Source organism: Saccostrea echinata, unplaced genomic scaffold, assembly GCF_033153115.1.
Source record: "Saccostrea echinata isolate AGI-Se365-2 ecotype Australia unplaced genomic scaffold, CSIRO_AGI_Sech_v1 ptg000027l, whole genome shotgun sequence".
Classification (NCBI taxonomy): Eukaryota; Metazoa; Mollusca; class Bivalvia; order Ostreida; family Ostreidae; genus Saccostrea; species Saccostrea echinata.
Window position 1 is genome coordinate 14,420,089 of NW_026889776.1, and position 23,658 is coordinate 14,443,746.

The 23,658-nt window shown below is 33.0% G+C and overlaps 1 protein-coding gene across 1 annotated transcript; it reads left to right on the forward strand.

The window, feature by feature from the left end:
* The first annotated feature begins 16,954 nt into the window (after positions 1–16,954).
* Positions 16,955–23,530, forward strand: LOC133193275 (uncharacterized). Its single transcript, XM_061329233.1, has 5 exons — positions 16,955–17,065; positions 17,384–17,602; positions 18,770–20,018; positions 20,937–22,934; positions 23,073–23,530. The coding sequence occupies exons 1-5, from the start codon at positions 16,955–16,957 to the stop codon at positions 23,486–23,488; spliced, it is 3,993 nt and encodes a 1,330-aa protein (XP_061185217.1). The 3' UTR covers positions 23,489–23,530.
* Positions 23,531–23,658: the final 128 nt, after the last annotated feature.

Here is a 23,658-nt window from a genome sequence, read left to right on the forward strand (position 1 = left end):
TCTGCATTATATAAATTTTACCTGAGATATGGGCACTGGAAGATAATGCAAACAAAAAGTATGTGGAAGAGTAGGATACTCGTTTTGAGGAAAATTCCGATTTAAGTTATTGTGGGCGTTTCTCAATCGGGTTGACGCGATGAATCGTTCACAAAAACATTACTTTTAATATCTGTACAGTTTCGTTCCGCCCAAGTATTATTACAAAGAGTATGAAGGAGACATCCTTAGAGTATAGTCCGTGAAGCAAAATACATACATTTGGTTTGTGGAGAGGGCTTATATAGACTATGCCTGCTGCCCAATCCATTTATGTTTCAGTACATAATAAAACATGTTTAAATCAAAAAAGCAAAATACATAGAGCTCTAAACAAAGCTGCGGCTTATATAGCAGCTTGAGGTTGGCAATCTTGAGAAATCTAATATGGCTGACAAAGATAACTCTCTTGCTGAGTATAAGTTGGATTTCCAGACGTACCAAATTCTTCTAAAATAGTTACAATATACTATGTAGTAAGCCTTCCAAGGACGATATTGTTACAAGCTTTGTTGGCTGGAACCAAACATACTGTTCATACAGTCTATTTATTCCATCAAGTGTAAACGGAGGGTAGATAGTTTGCATATTGCCTTTTAAGGTTTTTCTAATTCTTTTATCACATCTCATAGAATATGTTCATAAAAAGAAAGAATATAGTGCGATAAAAATATTTTTAGGGAGCTAAGATATTTTATAAGTCACGTGGTGTTGATTTTTTTGTACACGCTGTTCGAGGCATCTTTTCGAAAAATTTGGGGTGACCCTTAAAAGGGTCGTTTGGTTTTAAATCTGACTTCACCCTTAAGATAATGATTTGGGTGGTGTCTGGTCTTGAGGGCATTAAGCCACTCGGTTAAGAAGAATCTGAAAGATTACATTAATTTTGATGGTTTTTGATCGGGTTTCGGTTGGGAATTTCGTATCGCGATATTTGGAACTGTATTGAGATATGTTTTCTGTACATTTTCCGTATATAGTTAACTTTCTAGTGTCCCACATTGTCAGTGGGTTTTTTTTCTTCAAATTTATCAACTTTTTCTGTCCAGTTTTTTTTTATCATAGCACTTGTTAAAATCATGACCTTTATATATTTCTATTCATATATGACAATGAAGTGTTCTTTCACTTTATTATTAAATACACGTACTCATTTCTTATTTTATTAGTCTCCATTTATAAGGAGAGTGTATAAGACTGTTTTAAATACGTTGTAGACCTAACAAAAAAGTGCAAGTTGTTTTCACTCCAGTTTGGCAACGAAATGCAACCACAAAATAGAATCCTTAACCGTTTGGTACTGTTTGGCACGATTGAAAACGTTTCTTTTTTAATCAAAATTGCACGAAAAACATCTGAAAAGATTGCGAGAGTTGCAAAAGTAATCAAATGATACATGTTTATTTACATGAAATAATTTATTTTACATTATTTAGAATCCAAATATATGTATCATTTGATTACTTTTGCAACTCTCGCAATCTTTTCAGATGTTTTTCGCGCAATTTTGATTCATGACGTTGTCTTTCCATTGTATGTACATTGTGATGTCATAATACGTTGTTCAACGTTAGTTGCTATGCATTTAAATAAACACGACTGATGAAGGCCGGTAACACGGTTGAAATATTTCAAGAAGTGTTTTAAAGTGTATATAAATATATATATAATCACAATTCTGTTGAGTAATTAATTTACCACATAATTTCGCAAGTCACAAAGAAAAATCCTCATTAAATGAAAGGGAAATAAATGTTATCTCATCTATGGAACATCTTTTTTCGAATTGTTACTTTGCTATTTTATAAGTGAAATATTCAAGCGCAGTATACAATTTACAGTTTTGCTGCCTTCTTTCTTATCATGCTAATAAGTAACCTGAAAACTTTACAAGGGAAGGATGATACGTTTTGCTGAATTATAAAATCATTTTTTTTAAATACTATAATGTGATATTTGCAAATTATACAAGATCAAAGCTCCAAAGGGTAAAAGCAACCAGCTGTTGAGCCTGGGTGTCTGGAGTCATCAATAATTCGAACTTTAACGTATCAAGCTTTATACCATCTACCAGCATTCTTGTAGGATTAACAAAGCACGAAGCTGTTCTGCCATCCACACTACTTGTAGAATTAAAATAGTTTTTCGGTACGCTTTCCCCGCTGTTGTCATCAAAAATCAATTTCGATCCTTTTCTGGTCCCTTTCAATGTTGCCTTGAAATATGAATAAACGCCACGTGACTGTCTATAGCAGGAGGCTCTTGAATCGTATCCGATGATATTCCAGGTATCGGTACTAGAAATTCTGTAGGAACACGCTGTGCCACTGAAATACGTCTGTCTGGCTTTTGTTGTCATTGTATTGACGCCTAGGATGAACGTAGACGACGAAGATTGTGAGGACAGAACGATGACAGGATGATTCCCAGTCCGTTTCTCTAGAGCAGAGACTTTAAGTCGTGCCTTTAGGATTGCATTGTTCTTGATATCATACACTGAAAATGTAAAGATAACGAAATTCTTCTGAATAAAGATTACAATACCACAGTATATAACTGTTTCAATCTATTAAATATTTAAGGTGGACAATGTTTTCAATACACACCTTAAAATTTAACGACAAGAAATTATTTGAGAAAAATCCTATCAAACAGTGCATCAAGGTTTACGTTCACCTATGTTCTTCAGTTTAGTAATGAACTGTAGCAGGACGAAGCACTGTGAAGCTAGAATGCAATATTTTATTTTTTGAGTGTCTTTGCAATATTTTTCAACTTGCCCCGCTTCAAATCCTTATATGAGCTCTATGCTAAATAAAAAAAAACATGATTGGGGAAGTGGTCAAACTTTCGAGTACATTGCGTCAGCTAATAAAGAAACGAAGATAGTGACAGTGGGTGTGTGAATTACAGAACATCAACCCCCCACCCCCACCCCGGAAGAAAAATGAAATAGTAGACCATATGGGATTTAATTTATATTAAAAAATCAATCGTGTCTAGGAATCAGTAAAACATTAATCTGCATTATTTATGTACATCACTTAATGTTAAACTTGTGAAGTGATGCATGTGCAATAATTAATATTTTGCTTAGAAAATCCACGCGGGACAAATCATTCACTTTCCTAAAATCCGTCATACGAAAACTTCACTGGCGAAATGAAATTTTACTGCACTGAATCTTTTATTGCCATCGCGTAAAACTATTTTTGTGTTTCCTGTTTCAAAAAAAAAATCCCCTATGACACACTAATTGAAATTTGTTTTTATGTTGTAATTCTGACTGTGAAATCAACGTATGCTTTACCTTAATGCATTTAAAAATCATATATGACATCATTGATTTGTTTGTTATGAGTGTAATTAGGAAACAAAGGATCGAGTGTTTATTTGTAAATACCGACACGATAATTAAAACTATTTCGATTCAATACAAAAATGTTTAACACCTTCATTAACTGAGATTATGACTGACTCAATTGAGTCATGCCCTGCTTCTACTAAATTAATACAGGAGACCTAAATAAAAAGCACGTACACTGTAAAAATTGTGTTTAGGAAATAAACACTTCTATTACATGTTTAGATCTAAACGTGTATAGTATTGTGTTTAACAACTAAACACTTATGTCTTAACATGTTTTATATCTAAACGCGTTTAGAAATTAAACACGTTTTACTGTAAAGTGCAGAGTTATCTTCCCGGAAATGACACACATATATTTGAACGTTAATTTGAGCGGCTATGTAAACAAAGAAAACGCAACAAGCTAAGGTGATGTATCAATGAGAGTTATGACAACCCAATTCAAGGGATAACCATGACGAAATAGTGAAATACGTGAAAGGGCATCTTGTTGCTGCAATACATTAAAGGTTTGTTTTCTTCTTCTTTGTATTAATTAACCACGATGAGCAACGTAAATAAAGTTGACTTGGGATATCTTGAATTCGTTCATAGACTTGCAGGAGAAGAAATAATATTAAATGTCATTAAAAACATCTATATTTATATCTGTGTAGTTTCACTAAAATTTGAACAATTTTGTTTTTCTAAGTAAATAAATGTAAAATATCTGTGATAGTGTACTTTTTCTGAAATCTGGCTTTCTTTCCTACAGGCACCGTACGTAGTCCAGATCGAACTCAAAATACACGTATCAGAGTACCTGGTGTCATCTTCAAGTGCAATGTTGCTGTTCCATAATCATCACTTTGAAACTTCATTTGTTGAAGACTACTGTGTCAATTCGACAGTGTTTACAATTATCCTCGTGCATTCGAAATGGGTTACTTTCTGGCAGTTATTGATGGGATATAGATTATAATATGTGGTGCTTTGGGACTTGTTGAAAGTTCATAAAATTTGATATTTTGTGATTGACATGAGGAAAACTCTGCAGCCGATTCAAAATATAATGATTATAATGAATATATATATAAATATACATTTTGTATTTTTAGTTTAACAATTCTTTAATAAAGCCTTTTAGAAATATTCAATGAAGTTTTGATATTAAATTGTCAGCTTAATATTATTTTCTTAATAATTTTGAAGTTTAAAAGTTTGTTGTCTATGTGTTTACGTTATAAATTATGTGTCATTCTGATTGAATTGTTGAGATTAATTAAATCCATTCAGTTCTATCTCCTACATTATTTGTGTAAATTAAGTACATGTACATCGCACAGTGACCAATGCATTGTATTATTAAATACATCCCAACGTTCACTGGCTTTATGGAAAATAATTAATATTGGATACATATTTTGAAAATATTGGCAATTATGCGCATTTAAAAAACATATACTTTTTGTGCCTAAATTTACAAGAGTGTTTTGTTTTTCTGCAGGTACAAATTAAACTTATGATGTGTTTAGATTTTAAACACATCTGCTGTTATGTGTTTAGAATTTAAACACTTGTGTTTATGTGTTTAGATATGTTTAATTTCTAAGCACACAAGTGTTTAAATTCTAAACACTTTCTAAGACATGTTCAGGAATTTTACATGTTTAGAAATTAAACATATAAAAAAGGAGGTGACAAGAAAGTGTTTAGAAAAGTGTTTGAATTGTAAACACATTTTTTACAGTGTACCCTTTTTCAAAGTGCCATTGAATCCACTCACGGAGTCATCAGGACCTCGAATTTTGGCTGTATACGTCACAGTGAAGGTAGATATATCAAACTCTCTTGTTACTGATAGTGGCTGAAAATCCACGTTCTCATAAGGCCTTATTTCCTTGTAAGTAATATCAGGTGTAGCGGTTGTCGAACAAGGGCATGTCTGCTGAAATAAGTTTGAAAATATATATAAAAAAACCTAACTATTTTTACAAGCGTTGCATCGTAGGATCCAGAGAAAACAAAATTCCCTTGATGAGCTTCTTTTGTAACAATTATTTACAATTAAAATAAATCCTTTATATTAAGAACAGAAATATAAAAGTACAATTAATAATAATAATAATTCTTTATTGCATAATACACCCATATGGGTCAAGCAATACAATTCATAATAAGGAAAAAAAAAACAAAGAACAATGAATGTATTTATACAATATAGGCGCAATTTAAGTAATTTACTCCTTATATGTTACACCGATGTGGACCTTTTACAGGCGCGTAGCCAGCATGGATATAAAGTGTACGCAGAGAACGGCGGGGGGGGGGGGGGGGGGCGGGGTTCCAACTTTCACAAATCAAAATTTTATTAATACATTACCAAATTACCATGATTTATCTATACTACAACAAAAAGGGGGGACCACCCTTTCAATAAACATTTTCAATAGTAAAAGGTTAGGTATGGAAATAAGTGGGGGCAGCCCCCCCCCCCCCCCCCCGATACTACGTGCCTGCTGGTGAGTTCCCAGAAGGTCGGAGTTTTACCAAATATTTCATTCATTTTCTTGCAAAATATAATTTAGCTTTTGTCATGTAGCTTTTGTATAGAAAATAAAAGACATTATATTAATATTTATTGTTTTAACGCAAAGTTAATACTTCCATGGAATCTTATTGTACATGTAGTTTAGCCTAAATACATGTATTTAACCGATATATTCAGGCCCGTAGGAAGCAAATTCAGTTGGGGGGGGCACAGCAAAACATTTTCAGTTGACAGTTGAGGGGGCATACCAAACATTTCCTGACAAGCAAAAAAAAAAAAATAATAATAATAATGATATTGGTATCATATACTCTTTTTTAACATTCAAAAACACGTATACTTAATGTTAATTATTAAGAAAAAATATCGTAATATAATTCATATACTAGTAGATCATAGCATTCAAAGATATGTTTGAAATTTAACTTCTAAAAGATCTTTAAAAAAGCTATCAGTGTATTAAAGAACAATTAAAAATTAATGATTTATTTGGATTTGGCAATGATTTAATAAAGGATTTCAAATTTTATTTTATAATTGTGATAAAATTCAAATCGAAACAATATGACACAAACACGGATATTTGTTGGATGGTACAGAACAGAGATTTTTTCTTCGAATACCCTCCTCTCTCTCTCTCTCCTTTTTTTTCTTTTGAAAATGATGTGTACGCACTTGCGTATTTGCAGCTACACCCCTGTTTTATTTCTTAATTCTAATGATTGTTTTATAAAAGTGAAAACAGCCGGTATAACTTCAATTGTTGGGCTAAGTATATATTCAAGTTTCTGTATGGGTGATTTGAGATAGAATGAGGAACAATTATCTAACATGGTTTTTATAAGTATATTCGAATTACATTGTAAAAAGAAATGAAATTCATCATCAATAGCATTACATGAAGTGCATAATCTTTGTTGTCGAGGTATTTTCTTATGTCTACCAGTTATGCAAAGCATCAAATCGGCCGCAAAAGTTTCAAAAAAGTACTTTCACAATCAAGCATCCAAGGAAAGCACAAGATATTTAAAGCTGAAAGAGGGATCGCTTTTATTTCCTACTGTCTTCAAAGCAAAGAAAAAAAACAAAAAAAAAAACAAAACAAATCAAAACAAACAAAACAAAATCTTTAGCACATTTGTTCATCAAATTGATTCATCGATGTAATAAAGGAAGTTATAAATGAATTAAAATTTTATTGTCATCAATAAGAAGTTGTAGGCCTATTTATATTAAGATCTCAAGATGAACCACATGCTGATACCCAGGATCTTTGTCACGTGATTATGCCGATAAGCAATGCTGCACCGCGCGGTGCAAAATGTAGAAAAAATATCCTTGTTTCATTTGCAGCTATAACATATTCAAAACAATTTTTATTTGTTGAACAACTCTTCAATTTTTATTTAATATGCACTTATCCGGAAAATCAATCCGATTTGCGTTCATATCTTACACAGTCCCAGGTTGGGGATTACATGTACCTATTGTAAACTCTTTTGATTAACAATTATCTCATGAAAAATGAAATATAACAACAATTAAGACTTAGTTTAAAACAAATTTTCAAAATATTTTACTCATGATTTTCATGAAAGAGTTATTTTACTGAATTAATAAAGAAATAACGTCTCATTTCCCCATGTGCACTTTCTAACACAATCACAAATAGATCAGCTGCTGCTGCGGCCGATAACAAATGCATTTTAGCATATGCTTTAATCGTAATCATATTATGTTTATAGATAATTACATTTAAAGTAAGATAATTATATTGACACCTGTTTTGGTACATGTATACACGGAAACCCTGTTCATCGTGTCTTTTCTTTAAAACTATTCAAAGATCTGGATAAATTGAATATTCAATACCTGACATTGTCCTCCCTTTATCAGCTGAACTCCGCAAATTATGAGATATATAAGGAAATATGCTGCATTAATCTCCATACAGAGGAATTTGTTTGTACTACCTAACAATTCATAAACCATCTGTACTGTTCAAAATATGCACGGTGAAATAATGAAATTAATGAACTGTTATTTTGCTATTATAGAGCATTTGAATCAAGTAATTGAATCTCATTGATGAAGCCAAAATATTGCTATAACACATGACCTTTCCTCGATTCTGTATATGTCGTTAACGGATAATTTCTAATGCAGAGCTTTAATCTAATGATTGAAATTGAAATATGGAGCTACCGAACAGTATTCAAGCTCAAAATCCATTTCAAAAAACTGCAAACGATAGCATTGTTTTGCCCCTAACTCCAAGTCAATTTGAAACAGCATATTTGAATGATTTTTAAATATTTAAATGGTTATTAAGATACGAGTTTCCTAATACATTACAAATTTAGGAAAATAAGAGATAACTATAATTTTGGTAAAACTGTATCTCTGAGCAGAACAAAGCAGAGTTCCACAGTGTTAACTAAAGAAAAAGAAGAATATAGAAAAGAATTGCTACCAAAGTATCAGTCCCAACATCAAGAAAACTTATTTAAGACATGAGATAAAGTATTGCAAGAGGTGAAATATTTATAAGAGAGAAGGTGGCACCAGTGATCCCTATCAGTATAAGATGACAGAGGAGCAAGTGGAAGAACTTTGAACCGTCTGAGAGAAATACTAAAAGAGAAGAAATGAAAATGAACAACTTAAACAAGTTCAAGGCATGTGAAAATTTGGCATGAACACCCTGACCTTTTAAAAATATCTTATGTCAGCTTCATGGTGTCCTTCATGTATGATTCTGTGTATTATCAAACAGATGAGCAAGAAATTCGCAGAGCTTCATCCCACAGAAAGAATTAGCAGTATCCAAAGTGAGTCTTGTAGATCTGCCTCTGTTGTATATACTTGATTGGACAATACAGATGTGGACCAGATGACACATAAATAAGGTTTAATCTGGCAGTCAGTCCCGACAAATCAGTGATGGTATCGTATTGCAAAACAAAGCTCGCGTTTTCAGTGAAGATTACCCTGCTCGGCCAGCAGATAGGAAGAAACTATACGTGCATCTGTGGTGCACATACAAAGATGCACAACAACTTAAAGTTCTGCCTAATACGGACTCCAATACATCTGGATGAACGCAGACTTATGGTAACATTAGGCACTTAATAGCTTAAATTCAATAGAGAATGAGAGTGATAAGTCTTTTACCCCCCCCCCCCCCGTGAAAATGAAGAGCTTATATTAGGTGAATTTGAATCAAGACGTGTGTGGTAAAGTGTAAATAGTTGAAAAGAGTTTATAATTGTAGCATTTCAATACTTTGTATAAATAATAATTTTCCTTAAAATAGTTTGATTATATATATTTACAGAAAATTTATTTTATTTATTTATGTTTCAGCAATTTATCATTTAATGTATATTATACTTTAGAAGCCTTAGTATTATGTACAAATGAGTACAGCCAACTAATTGTTTTCCCATAGGTGGCAATGTTAACGTTTCTTTACATAGCAATGTCCTTAATTTTCGTTCAGCAGTGAGTGACCAAAGGCCCTTAGATCGCTTTAAAAAGTTAAGGTGTTAAAAAAAATAAAGATATGGAACTCCTTTCCTAATATACCCACATTCGCCAATAAAATACTCTTGATTTAAAATTTTACTTCCTATTCATAAAAAAAATCTACTTTACTACCAAAGTTCTTTCCGAAATTCCGTACACTTCCCGAGATATGCTGAAATCATACTCCAAAATTGGCCTTATTTTTTTACTCGACATTAGCTTGGGCCTCTGAATAGTTGCACTAATTGTAAAGCGGGAACGACGGGACGAATTCTTCCCGGAATTTATTCTATCCTCTCTGAATATTTGTTTTTTAGCACTCGGTCTCTACGGAATTTTATCTGATTTGATCATATGGTCTTACAAAGTTACCAACAACATTTTAGTATATTTTTTTTTTTAAATCAAAAGGTACATGTATAATATACATTCCGGGAAAATTTCCTTCAATCATAGTTCTTTTTACATTAATAAACAACACAAGCTCCAGACAGCTCAGTATTACGTTACGCTACAACTCCATATCATCGCTGCCACAGGCTTATTTGATATGACCCCGTGACCCCAGATCACGCGGGTTATGTGACGTCAGATGACGTTTAGCTCGAAAGATGGATTCAACAGGAACGACACCTGTTAAGAAGTATTTAAAGTGTTTCTTGTGTTTTTCGTCCCTGAAAATTTTATTTGCTTTAAAAGGGAGGAAATTCAATGACAGCAGCATCCCTGAGGAGGTTATAGATGATATTGCTGGGCCAAAGACCGTGGAGAAATTGAAAGAAGCAGAGGCATCGGTAAGATTCATTTATACGTACTCATGATATATATAATATCGGATGTCTTTTAATGTGTTTATATGTCATTATTATTTATGTAAAATCATATCAGTTTAATGTGCTATATATTATCTATAGTTGCTTGTTTGGTCTCCCTTCAGGGAAACTATCTCTTAATGACCAACGGTGCATGGGGGCACCTGTACTAGACATGTTTACAAGTATACGTACAACTTAGTTAGTTCTGTTTATCCGGAAGTAACCCGGTTAAATTCTGACTAACCGATTATCCGATGTAAAAACAAAGACAATGATCGTATTGGAAACTGCTTTATAACTTTTGTTTATGAATACAGTAGTGTGTTATTGACTGTATATAATGAGTTAAGACCTAAGTTAATGAATGAGTATATTAATCAAGTTATACTGTATTAAATATTTTACTAAATGTAATGTGGAATATAAAGGCAGGTAGGTAAAGACCTAACAGGTGTGCTTGTGTCATAATAATATGTTGTTTGCTATTTTCTTTGCACATGGACTCTTCTTTTTCAAGCGCAATGCTTGAGAGGGATTTTTCACTGCCCAAAGTAGGATTCTCCGATTGAAAGCCCTGAATAACTTTAAAAAAGATCAATTTTATTCATCATTATTGTTAATTTCTTGGAAATTATTTTGGTATTTAATTTCCCGGATAGTAATGAAATGTTGATATCCCAAACCCCTGCTTGATCAACACATGTAGCAAATCTTTTGGGTAGGGCCTAGCTGAGTTGATTAATCTTTGCACTGTCTAATCCATGCACTTATTTTTATATGTCTTAGCAATATTATGTAGATGTTACTGTAATACTGTTATCAATTATATGTGTGTTGATATTTTTAATATTTAATATTTTTATTTCAGTTGATATATATTTTTTTTACAATGTAATTTGATGAAATGTGAGGACACATTTTTCTCAAAGAGGAGGAGAATGTCACAGGGTAAATTATAATTAATTAATTAATATTACTAATTATCATTCATATCATATTCATACATTTGTCTAAGGCATTATATTATTATAGTAACTAGTGAATTCCGTTCTCACTACGGAATTTACTACGTTCATTCATTGCCTTATTCATTCATTCATTCATTTATACGGGTGAGTGGTCAGTGAGAGTACGGGTGTGTGAGTGGTCAAACTGGTTTTATTCTGTCCCCTGCGCATTCGCGCCAATACCCTTACCAAACTGTTATGTTTGCTGCAGACCTGCAGCAAGTTTGCTGCAAGTTTGCAGCAAACAAAATTGTTCGCAGGAAGAAAATTTTCTTGTTCGCAGATGATTGCCGCTAGCTGCGATCTTGCGGCAAACATTGCAGCAATTGCTGCAAGCTTGCAGCAAATTCGCAGGAACTCAACGTGTTTGCAGGAACATTGCAAGAAACATACACACCAATCTGTTGTTCGCAGCAAGTTCGCAGGAAACATTCAACAAATTGAATGTTTGCAGGAAGTTCGCAAGAACAGTAAACAAGTCAAATCAGCCAATGAAATGCAAATTGTACTGGGGTCAATACAGAATTAGCCATTTTGAAATGTTTGAATGGAAGTTGTAGATGTTTCAGTATTTTCTTAGGAATACATACCATTTTGAATGTTTACAAAAGCATAATTCTGGATGTAGGTATACATTGGCATACAAACATCTGATTGGTAAGATCTGATTTTGTTTTATTTTAATATGAAACAATTATCTCTTTAAAGCATGTTTAAGTAACTGATGATCTTGCTAAATCTAAATCTATCATTGAATTTCAATCTTTATTTTAATATCACAGTTGTATGTTTCTTTAATGTATTAAAGGTTCCAAATCAATTTTTATAAATGTTTATATGTTTTCAGATAAATTGGTATTTACTGTAAATTTAATTGTATGTGTATAAAGTCATGTACAAATGTTCTTAATTTTCTGTTCATGTCAGAAAAAAAATTATATTACATTTTAGTTAAGAATAGCCTGGGAACATTAAAAGAGACTATCAACACTTCAGAAAATTGCATCATTTCAGACACATGTGGTGGATTTTCTCTATAATTAACAGATTAAGGTCAAGACAAAGGCTTTCTGCGAACTTGCTGCTTGTACGCAGGAATGTGCCAAAACAATAACTATATTGCTTGCCGCAAGTTAGCAGTAACTTTTGCCGCAAGCTTGCAGAAACGTTTGCTGCAAGCTTGCAGCAAGGTTTCCATATTTGGAAAATCCAATGTTTGCTGCAGATTTGCAGCAAACCTCATTTGCATGGTAAAATGTTTGCTGCAAGCTTGCTGCATATCTGCCGCAAACTTGCTGCAAACACATAGGCTTTGTATAGGCTGTAATGGTTTCTTTAGCTTCATTGCAGCAAGCTTGCAGCAATGTCTGCAGCAAGTTTGCAGCAATGTTTGCTGCAGACTTGCAGCAAGTGTTTGCAGGAAGGCAATATTTTTGGTAAGGGTACTAATTCTCAAGCACTCCAACCTAAGACTTTGGGGAGAGAAGACGCTCTCTCTCCCCAACACAACTTTATCTCACGATAATTGTGAACTTTGTCTAGGATTTACGGTAAGAAATAACTGGTAAATTATTTCTAAGGATTCAATTACTATTCAATATCTATTTGATCATTTTATTTCAATCAAGTATTTTATAAATTCTCCAAATTTATAAAATTTAAATTATGATCCGCGTAAAAGTGTGAGTGAGGCGAGAGATATTTAATACCTGTTGTTATATTTCAGGTCACCCTTCCTTCTATATTATAATATTCCACAATCGTAGAATATATATTATATATAAACATCGAACCCAGCAGCCGTGTTGTGTTATATTTTACCACATTATAAGGCTGTGACATGTAGTATATAGCATCAGGAAATTAAAACGAAAATGCAGATTCAGCTATATCATGTATATGCATGGGAATGCTTATTACATTGTTACCTCCCCTTTCACACTTACTGGAATTGCACATGGTTGTAGGAAATTTATTCGATAATCTAGAGCTTGAGAATGTTTAATTACAATTGCTACTGTAATACAAAATTTTAGTTACCCAGAAAAGAATTTCAAAATCCCATAATGTGTTTGTGGAGGCCAGTACTCCATGCACAATTTCTTCAAATGAAAGCATGACCAACCAAGCAAAGAGAACAAGAAAATCACTTTTTCCAAGTTTGACCAAAGGTAAATATGCAAAATATGAATTAATAAATTAATCCATGTATTTGAGCATTGAATCATTATTTTTTGCAAGATATGGTCTCTTTACTGCAACAGTGTGTGCAAACAAATTGAATAACGAGTGTTGGCGTTATGAGAACACTGTTGCAGTTATGACTGACTATATCTTGAAAAAAATAATGATTCGATGCTTATATTTACATTTTTAACTCCTTTCCTTGCCTGCAAATGAGTAATACATTTTTATAATCGCTGTTTTATCCTTCGGGTGAGTTTATACATTAATGGAAGAGCCGTTGCAACAGCTTCTGTTCATTGTGAGCGTGAATTTTGATTTCACTTAGGATGTTGCACTTTCACGACTTTCAACGTTTGTGACGTCAAAGTTAAATGCATACTTTAACTTTTTGATCTCATGTCCGTGTTATGGCGTTTTGAATGCCGTAGTTTTCCTCATATCTATATCTATATCTATCTATCTATATATATATATATATATATATATATATATATATATATATATATATATATATATATATATATATGTATCAATTGAGTGGTAGATGTATGTAAAAAAAAAAAATTCTTAACAATTTTGTGAAATATTTATAGTTGAATTTAAAATTTAAATATAAAAATGTACTAGATGGAGAGTTGCATTCAAAAACTAGCCGAACAGACCAAGTTTTGAAGAAGCTGGAGGCATTAGGAAATTCTGCTGGGGAACACAATTCTTTTATTGAGAAAGAACTTGTTGACCCTATAGTTTCATTTCAAAGATGTAATGTGTTAACAACAATGAAACCTCTCATGAAGTTGCAGGCATGTCAGGACTTTCCATTTGATCTGCTAGAGGAGATAATAGAGCGGTAATTGCATGAACGATGACTACCAGTATTCAGGAAAAATAAATTGATATATATTGCATGAGAGGAAAAAGTCTAATTTAAAAGTATATTACTGCAGGCACAAGAGGCCCCTTGTCCCTAAGCATACCCGAGTCATAATTAACTTTAAAAATTTATTAATTTTATACATTGACAGCTCAAAATATCCCATTATCTGGAAGTGTAGACTTCCTTATAATCCTTCTAATCAATACAGTTTCAATATCAAATTTACATATTATGAATTAACCCATCCTGGGGGAGATATATATATCAAACTGAATGAAAGTACAAAAAGCTGATTAAACATGAAAATTAGTTTGCCATTTTTTAACTTGCACTCAGGAAGGATTTTGAATAAAATGTGTGATATTTACAGGGTTCCTCTCCTGATGAAGATTTTTTTAAAGTTGATTGGGAAAGTTTCACCCACCATTATTGGCCCTCTGACAGCAGTCATTGGAATCATTTTATTTCAGAGAAACCACATGGCTTCTGCTTTCCAAAGACTAATTTCACTTGTGTGTTTGAGGGGTCAACTTGAAGACAGTGTTTGTATATGATTATTTTAAAATGCATGTAATTAATTTTCCTGGCAGGGATTAATTTAATTACAATTCAATCTCTTTTCTGCTTGAACTCTCAGTAAGGCGTGGCAATCTCGGCGATACATAATTAGTGTCTCTCAAATGGTGACCTAGATTCTCATTGGTTAAGAAATTAATAACATTAGCAACTTTAGATTGTTGTTAACAAACAATGAGATGACATAAGCCACACCTCTTCACTGTAAGAAACGATGTACCTAATTGGTTTCTTGCTTCACTCGTTGATGTCAGAACCATTTTTATCCTATGTGTATTTCACCCCTGAATGAAAAGCTGTGTAAATTTCAATATTGATGAGCTAATCCGGCAACCAATGAGAATCTAGGTCACTATTTGAGAGACTCTACTTATGTATAGCCAAGAATGTCATGCCTTACTGAAAGTTCTAGCAGAAAAGAGATTTGTACTAATTATAATGATAGTACTCTGATGCTGAGAAGATTTTCTATTCTTATGCTTAAATCAAGTTTGATAAAGAAAAAAGTAAGGACACTATTTTTCGTCGGGTTTCGAAGTTAATGATCAAGTATAAAAATTCATCATGTTTTACAACCTCAGATACACAGTATCAGTTTCAATGACATAATGATATCAATTTTAAAGGCTCTCACCAGATTAAATCACTTCGGACTTTGTCTTGCACCCACAAGCAAACTGAATCTGCAGAATGAAGCCTCCAAAACTTCAAAATTGCAAATTATTGAACATATCAAAAGAACACCTCTGATCAAGACAACAGGAGACAATTTGGATGTTATGGTAGATTAAAGATAGTACTTATTAATAAGTATTTGCTTGATTAGAACATCTTATCGTGCAAGATGATAAAAAAATCTCTATAATTATACATGAAACCATTACATTTCCAATTAAACTTAAAGCATTGTTTCATTTAATTATGCTGCATGCACTTATTATTAGGATTCTGCATGAAATATTGCAGCCCTGTAACGAATCACATTCAAATTTTTTTTTATACATGTGAAATCTGCACATCTTCCAATGAACAATCCAAATAGATCCCTTCACTTATTTGCATCAAACATAGTTTTTCCCAGAATTGCCCACCTACAATGCACCACCATATCAAATGACAAACTAAACATTCCTGCTCAAATACCTGAAGCGAGCTTCATATTGCAAGATGGAGCAGGGAAAGAACGGATGATGTTGTGCTACAAGGTACATGTAAATGTAGCAATTAGTACACTTTGGGACAGTGCAATGTAATGGGAATATTAAAACAAAAAAAAAAACTTTGAAACAAATTTAGTATAGATATTAATTAAGCAGTATACAATTTGTAGACAATACGAATTTTTCAGATAGACATATAGATAAAATTGTATAATTGTCAAACCATTTGTAGATCATAGTTAGCAGAATTCTAAAGGAAAATCCTGACGAAGGATTTAGGTGGATGGACTCATATGAGCCAAAGAATTCATTTGCATTTCAATCAAGAATGAGGGAGAAATCTACTGTTATTCAGCTCCCCATTATGCTAAAAATGAAGCCAAGCATGAGGACTGCTTAGGCATCTTAGATGAGTTTGAGAATACACCTACTAATTTATTCATCGAATCTTATGGTATTATTTATTAGAAAATTAAATGTAGATAACATTTTATTGATCAACCAAGTCACTCATTTTTTAACATCTGGTTTTGATAGTGTACTATTTAAAATTGTAATTGTCATCATGAGTTCAATTTATAAAGTTCCCATTATTGGCTTAAAATATTAGAAGTAGGATTTTTTATACAACAAAAAGAAATAAAACAGACAAACCTGTCATTTAATTACACACTAGTACCATATTTCTTTTTCTTCATTATCAAGAAAGTTTACAATGTAAAGATATTTTTTGTCCCAAAAAAATATCAGTTACTGAATTTCAGTTTACCTTTGCTAATCTTCTATCCAACTCTCTATTAGGCAACGACGATAAGTTGAAAGAACATCCGGCTATCTTGGAGGAGACCAACTGACCAGGTGCAGAATGCAAGAGGCCAAGGCTTTAAGAGCACTTTCAGCAGATCCAAAAATGCGGTTTGAGGACATTGGAGGAATATTTATAGAATTTTGGCATCTGAAGCAGGATATTTTAGGGGTTAAGTAAAGTTAGATCATTTGTGCAATATCCGTTTATTAACTATGTCAAGGGCAACATGCATTTTGATCCAAAATGGACTAAAAGAATGTCATAACTGTCCAGCATCTACTGACCAGTCAAACATCTCAAGGTCTAGTCCAATGGGACCACTTGGTAAAAGACATCGGAAATGATAAAAATAGACTTTAAGTGGAAACAATATTGAAAGCCAAAGATATATTTAAGATATCTGATAAAATGTTAGAATGTAAATGTATACGAATCTGTTGAAAATTATGAACATTGAACCTTTAATTTTAATAATTGCATTTACAGAAAGCTTTCAAAGCACTCTTTTCAACAAAAGGTTGCAGGGATCCTGCCTCCTTGGCCTTTTTCAAATGCAAACTATTACGGTCAGATATAACTGGGAAAGTAAAAGGGAAATTCCAGTCTCATTTTGAATTTTTCTCCTTGGTGGGAGAAGTCATGATTCTGGAGTTGGCCAGAGAGTTTTTTGCCATTGACAACAATGGCATTCCAACAGCAAATATTGTAGATTTGCAAAATTTAACAAAGGATGAGAAAAGAACTGCTATTGGAAATGCTTTTATCCTTAATGTTTTATCCTTAATGTGTCTTATCAATACTAGAACAGATACCCTGTATATTTCACATGTAAAATGATGTACTTAATTGTCCTATCTATGTCTTATCCTCTGTATGTTGCTAACAGTCTGGCTTATGTATGGGGACATGTGGGTTCGAATCCCACCACTACTTAGATACACACAGTAGTGAATATGTTTGGTAGGTCTCCCATAGGCTTACTAATCCCTGCACTCATTGTCTTAATCACTGCACTAATTGCACAATCTCAATCTGCAATAAATGTATAATCCAAGCACTAACTGTCTAATCCTTGTACTGTCTTGTGTTTTATTAACTATAGCACGAACACCTGTGTATATATGTGAGATGTAAAATGTGTAAATGTTGTACTGGTCTTGTCTACTGTTATCCTCTGTATGTTGCTAACAGTCTGGCTTATGTATGGGGACGTGTGGGTTCGAATCCCACCACTACTTAGATACACACAGTACTGAATATGTTTGGTAGGCCTCCCATAGGCTTACTAATCCCTGCACTCGTTGTCATAATCACTGCACTAATTGCACAATCTCTGCACTAACTGTATAATTCCTGCACTAATAACTGTGTAATCAATACACAATTTACATTTCACATGTAACATTCAAAACAGCATACTATGGATGGGAAGTTCAAAAGGTAAAATTATAATTTTTATACAAATGCGAAATCCATTCACGACATGGATGAACGGCCAGAATTTACAAATCACTGCTCAAATAATTGCATAAGCCATGTATTCTTTCCAGCACCAATTGTTTAATTCTAGGATTTACTGCCTAATCCTGACAGTATAGTTGTCCTACTTGTCAGTAGTGACAGTATTCTCTAAAAGAAAGTAAATAATCCTAGAAGAAGAAATATTAGTTAATATGGATATATATTATATAGAACGTACATATGTAGGTACATTGTAAATCAATTTCATGCGAAATTTTCTACTAGATAACTTAATTCCAGTTTGATTTGATAAGCAGCCGAACTGATAAAACGTGTTTTTTGGGGGGCAGCTCTAATCTTACCTCTTACCTATGTTGAATTACTATGAGTGATTGTGTTGTGTTTTCCTAGCCAAAATATATGGCTGAGTCTAATAAATATATGGATCAAAGTATTAATTCAAGCTTATTTAAATCCTTTTCTGGACTTACACAATCATTTGATGGAGATGAAAATATCACTACTACTGATGTGAGTATACCACACTTCCTAAATGTGACATATAACAAATACAGTATAACTGTGTCCTTCCAACAAGAAAAATATGTAACTATTTTGAGCTATTTAAATGAGGAACTAAAACCAATTAAAGAAGTAGGGAAAAATGGACAAATTTTCAAGTCTGATTGTGATTCTGTGACGGCCACACTCTATGCTGGGACTAGCGTCTTACACATTCAAGGTTCGTCAGCAAATACCTGGCTTGACAAATTCGTTCACGACATCAAGAGCAAAGATACTAACAATATTAGTAATGTTCTGGGCCAATCATCACCACAAATGGCATCAACTCCAGTTAAAAGTGCTTCTCTTGTGTCGACCAGTCAGTCAAGTGATGTACAAAATTGTACACAGTGTGCGAATACAATTCAATCTCTACAACTGGCTATCTGTAATTTAGCTAAAGAATTACAAGAATTAAAAGAAAAACTAAAATGTCAAATAAAAGAAGACGATCACAACAAACCAATACTGGTTGACAAAAACACTCAGACATCAATCAAGGTTGTGAAAAACAAGGAAACAGACGTGCATGGTTTAAAATCTGCACCAACGAATTCCATATCTAGACACACTCAGTGCGAACATTCTTTACCGGAAAAGAAAACAAAATGCACAGCTGATTCTGGTACAAACACTGAACCACACAACCACCCAATACATACACCTGCAAGATCAGTGATTGAAGAAAAGGAAAAATCTGGTAATACAAAACTTATAATTGGCAGTTCAATCCTACAACGGGTAAGAACAAGAGGACTACAAAAGGGTGTTCATGTAAGAACAAATAGAGGGGCTAAACTTTCCCACATCAAAGCTAAACTTCTCAAAATAAATGTAGCAGAATACTCCCACATCATTATCCAAGCCGGGGGAAATGATGCCTCATCTCATCGAGACATGGACGCCATTGAACATGATGCCGCGGAAATCATCTCCAATATCAAACATCGTTCTCCGGGAACCAAAGTATATTTTTCCGAAGTATTACCAAGACGGGATGTGGATGTATCTCATGTGAATACCACACTAAAATATGTATGTGATGAATATGGAGGTGTCTTTATTTCCAACAAAAGTGAATTCAAGGAGGTAAACCGTATGCATTATTGGAGAGACGGTATTCATCTTTCAGACAAGGGGACGTCAATGCTGCTTAAACGGATTAACAGCGAAGTTTCAATTCTGCGTGTGAATTCCGGTCGAACCAATACGGACTCCAATGCAAGCTTTTATCAGTCTGTGACTTGCTACTTCTGTAGTGAACACGGACACACATCACGCCACTGTAGACACGGACGAAAGCTTGACTGCTGGAACTGCGGTGAATTAGGACACAAGACGAAATCCTGTCCATACATGTACTAGGTATCAGGCAATGAATGTGTAGCCGTCCACAACCAAACTAAAATCTTTACCAAACTCTAGTATATTTTCTATTCTTAGTATTTTATGTAATGAATGTAACAATTTTCAATGTTCATGTGACGACCATACTGATAACTGTAATAACTCTACAAATTTTAAATTGTCAAGAAAACCACATGTTAAACGAAAGACTCAATTGAACACAGATTCTAAAAGTAATCAGAGATCAGCTATACAAACTACTGTCATATCTCCTATGCCTAGCTCATTCAAATCTGTTTCACAAGTAAAAAACCCAGTTCCTTTGACCAATAAAAATGATATTCAAACAACACAAAAGAACCAAGGATTTGGGTTGGTAAAAAAAGGTTTAAGATTCGGAAATTTAAATATTTGTCATATTATTCCAAAAATTGATGAAATAAAACTACTGCTCCAAAATAGACAAACTTTAGATATTTTAGGTATATGTGAAACATTTTTGACCGAGCAGATAGGCAACTCTGAATTGAATATTGAGGGCTTCGTTTTTGAAAGAAAAGATCGTGTACTAAAGGCAGGTGGTGGAATTTTAATATACATTTCAAATGATATTTCATATAAACGTAGAACTGATTTGAAATCAGTAATATTGAGACAATCTGGCTAGAGATAAATTTAAGAAATTCAAAACCTATATTTTATTGCTCTGCTTATCGTCCACCATCTGCCCCCTCCTGCTGGGCTGAGGATCTAGCAAGGGAGGTAAACCGTGCCTCCTGCTGTGATGATACTGAAATAATTCTAGCAGGTGATTTTAATATTGATTTAATGAAAGACCCCCCACAATACTGGACATCTGCTTTAGAGGAGTTTGGATTTTCACAGATAATTACTGTTCCAACTAGAATAACAAGTACTTCAAGTACCTTAATTGATCATTTTTATACAACCAAACCAGAAAACATATGTGAAACCAGTGTGCCCCCTATTGCTATATCTGACCACTACCCTGTATGTTTGACACGGAAAACTAACTGCATACAGCGTAATGGAAAACATACTGAAATCCAATATCGAGATTTTAAAAAATTCAATGAAAATAAGTTTCTAAGAGATTTAGAAAATGCAAATTTTAACAGTCTTCTTGAACTAAAAGACCCAAACGAAATATTGAATAAATTTTATGAATTATTTAATGATATTCTTAAAAAACATGCCAAAGTAAAAACTAAAAGAGTCAAGACTGAAATTCGACCTAAATGGCTTACACAGGAAATAAATGATGCTAGACTTTTACGTGATACATACCATCTACAAAGAAATTCAGAAAATTACAAATTTTGGAGAAATAAAGTCACACAATTAATAGATCAAGCCAAATCAAAGTATTACAAATCAGCAATTGAAGAAAGTTCAAGTCCTAAAGAAATGTGGAGTTATTTAAACCATTTGGCATCCAATTCCAAAAATTTTACACCTAACCGTATTACACAAAATGGTTTGGATTTTGAAAATTTACAGGATATTGTTGATATTTTTAACAAACACTTTACAGAAATATCCTGTAAGTTATTAGCAAATATATCAGTACAAAGTTTTGATTCAGAATTATTAAATCAATTTACAGAAACTAAACTAGGGAAAGAAAATTTTTTCAGTATAAATCAAATAAGTGAGTTTGAAGTATTTAATATGTTGAATACACTTGATGTGAACAAGTCAGCAGGCATTGACTTTATTGGACCTCGTCTACTAAAACTTTCAGTAAATGTTATATGCAAATCTATTACACATCTTATAAATGCTAGCATTACTAATGGTGTATTTCCATCCCGTTTAAAACAAGCAAAAGTCACTCCTATTTTCAAAAATGGCGACCACGCAGATCCAGGGAACTACAGACCCATATCCATTCTTCCAACATTATCAAAATTAGTTGAAAAACACATAGCCAATCAAATACGCAACTTTACCTCTAGCTTTGATCTTTTATTTAAATCACAATCTGGATTTCGAGAATTTCATTCATGTCAAACGGCTCTAACAAAACTAACAGATAATTGGTTACAAGCTATGGACCAAGGAAATCTAGTAGGCATAACTTTCCTTGATTTTAGCAAGGCATTTGATTTGGTAAATCATGATATCCTTATAAGTAAACTTCAATCATATCACTTTGACCAAATGGCTATTAAATGGTTTCATTCTTATCTAACCTCAAGGTCTCAGTGTGTAAAAATAGGTACATATTCCTCTGATTTCTTGCCTGTCACAGCAGGAGTGCCCCAGGGATCTATCTTAGGTCCCCTATTATTTTTATTGTATATAAATGATCTCCCTTTACATGTAAATAGAACAGATATTGATATGTTTGCTGATGATGCGACCTTACATACACATCATAAAAATGTAGAAGGTATTGAGAATGCCCTTAACTTTGATTTGTGTGAGATTGAAAATTGGTGTTCCAAAAATCAAATGGTGTTGAATACCAATAAGACAAAATGTATGCTTATGGGAACTCAACATAGAAAATCAAAGATAAATTCTCCTGAATTAAATTTATATGCTTCAAACAAATTAATTGAAAATGTTGAATCTGAAAAACTTTTGGGAGTATATATTGATCATTCATTGCGCTATAATTACCATATTGACTCAGTTTGTAAATCTTTGACGTATAAATTATATACCTTACGCAGAATTAAAAAAATTCTCCCATTACACACAAGAAAACTATTCTATAATGCCTACATTTTGCCTTCTTTAAATTATTGTCTAACTATTTGGGGTAATGCGCCAGGTGCTGGCATAGATAGAGTTTTTAAATTGCAAAAAAGGGCAGCCCGGATTATATTAGATGTGGCTTATGATGCCCCTTCACTACCATTATTTGAAAAACTTGGATGGCTTACCATATATGAGTTGATTGATTTTCATAAATATGTATTACTGTACAAAACACTTCATGGTATGGCACCTGATTATTTAAGAGACTCTTTTGAATTTATTTCTTCTAATAATTATGTTTTACGATCTGAAACCAACTATGACCTTCGTCTACCGAAATATCGAACAAGTCAATTTAAAAATTCTTTTCATTATTCCGGTGTTCATTTATGGAACAAATTACCTTTGTATATACGTTTTTCACAAACTGTAAACACATTTCGTAAAAATGTGGAAAAATTTATTATAACTTGCCGCAACACTGTTTAAGTAACGTAATTCCATGTCCTAAACTTTTAATTGTACTTGTATTTTTCCATCATGTTGTATTATTTAATTAGTGTACAATGTTTTCATACATGTAATTGTATTATTATTAATAAGTTTAGAGGGCCCCGAGGAAGACTAGTGCATTGCACTAATCGGGTTACCCTCTTTAA

Bases quoted from the DNA above. Each gene is read 5' to 3' on its own strand.
- LOC133193275 (XM_061329233.1), top strand. From the start codon at position 16,955: ATGCAAGAGGCCAAGGCTTTAAGAGCACTTTCAGCAGATCCAAAAATG. The intron at 17,066-17,383 runs GTTAAGTAAAGT...TTGCATTTACAG, and splicing joins TGAAGCAGGATATTTTAGGG to AAAGCTTTCAAAGCACTCTT. The intron at 22,935-23,072 runs GTAAATCTTTGA...GTAATGCGCCAG, and splicing joins TTACCATATTGACTCAGTTT to GTGCTGGCATAGATAGAGTT.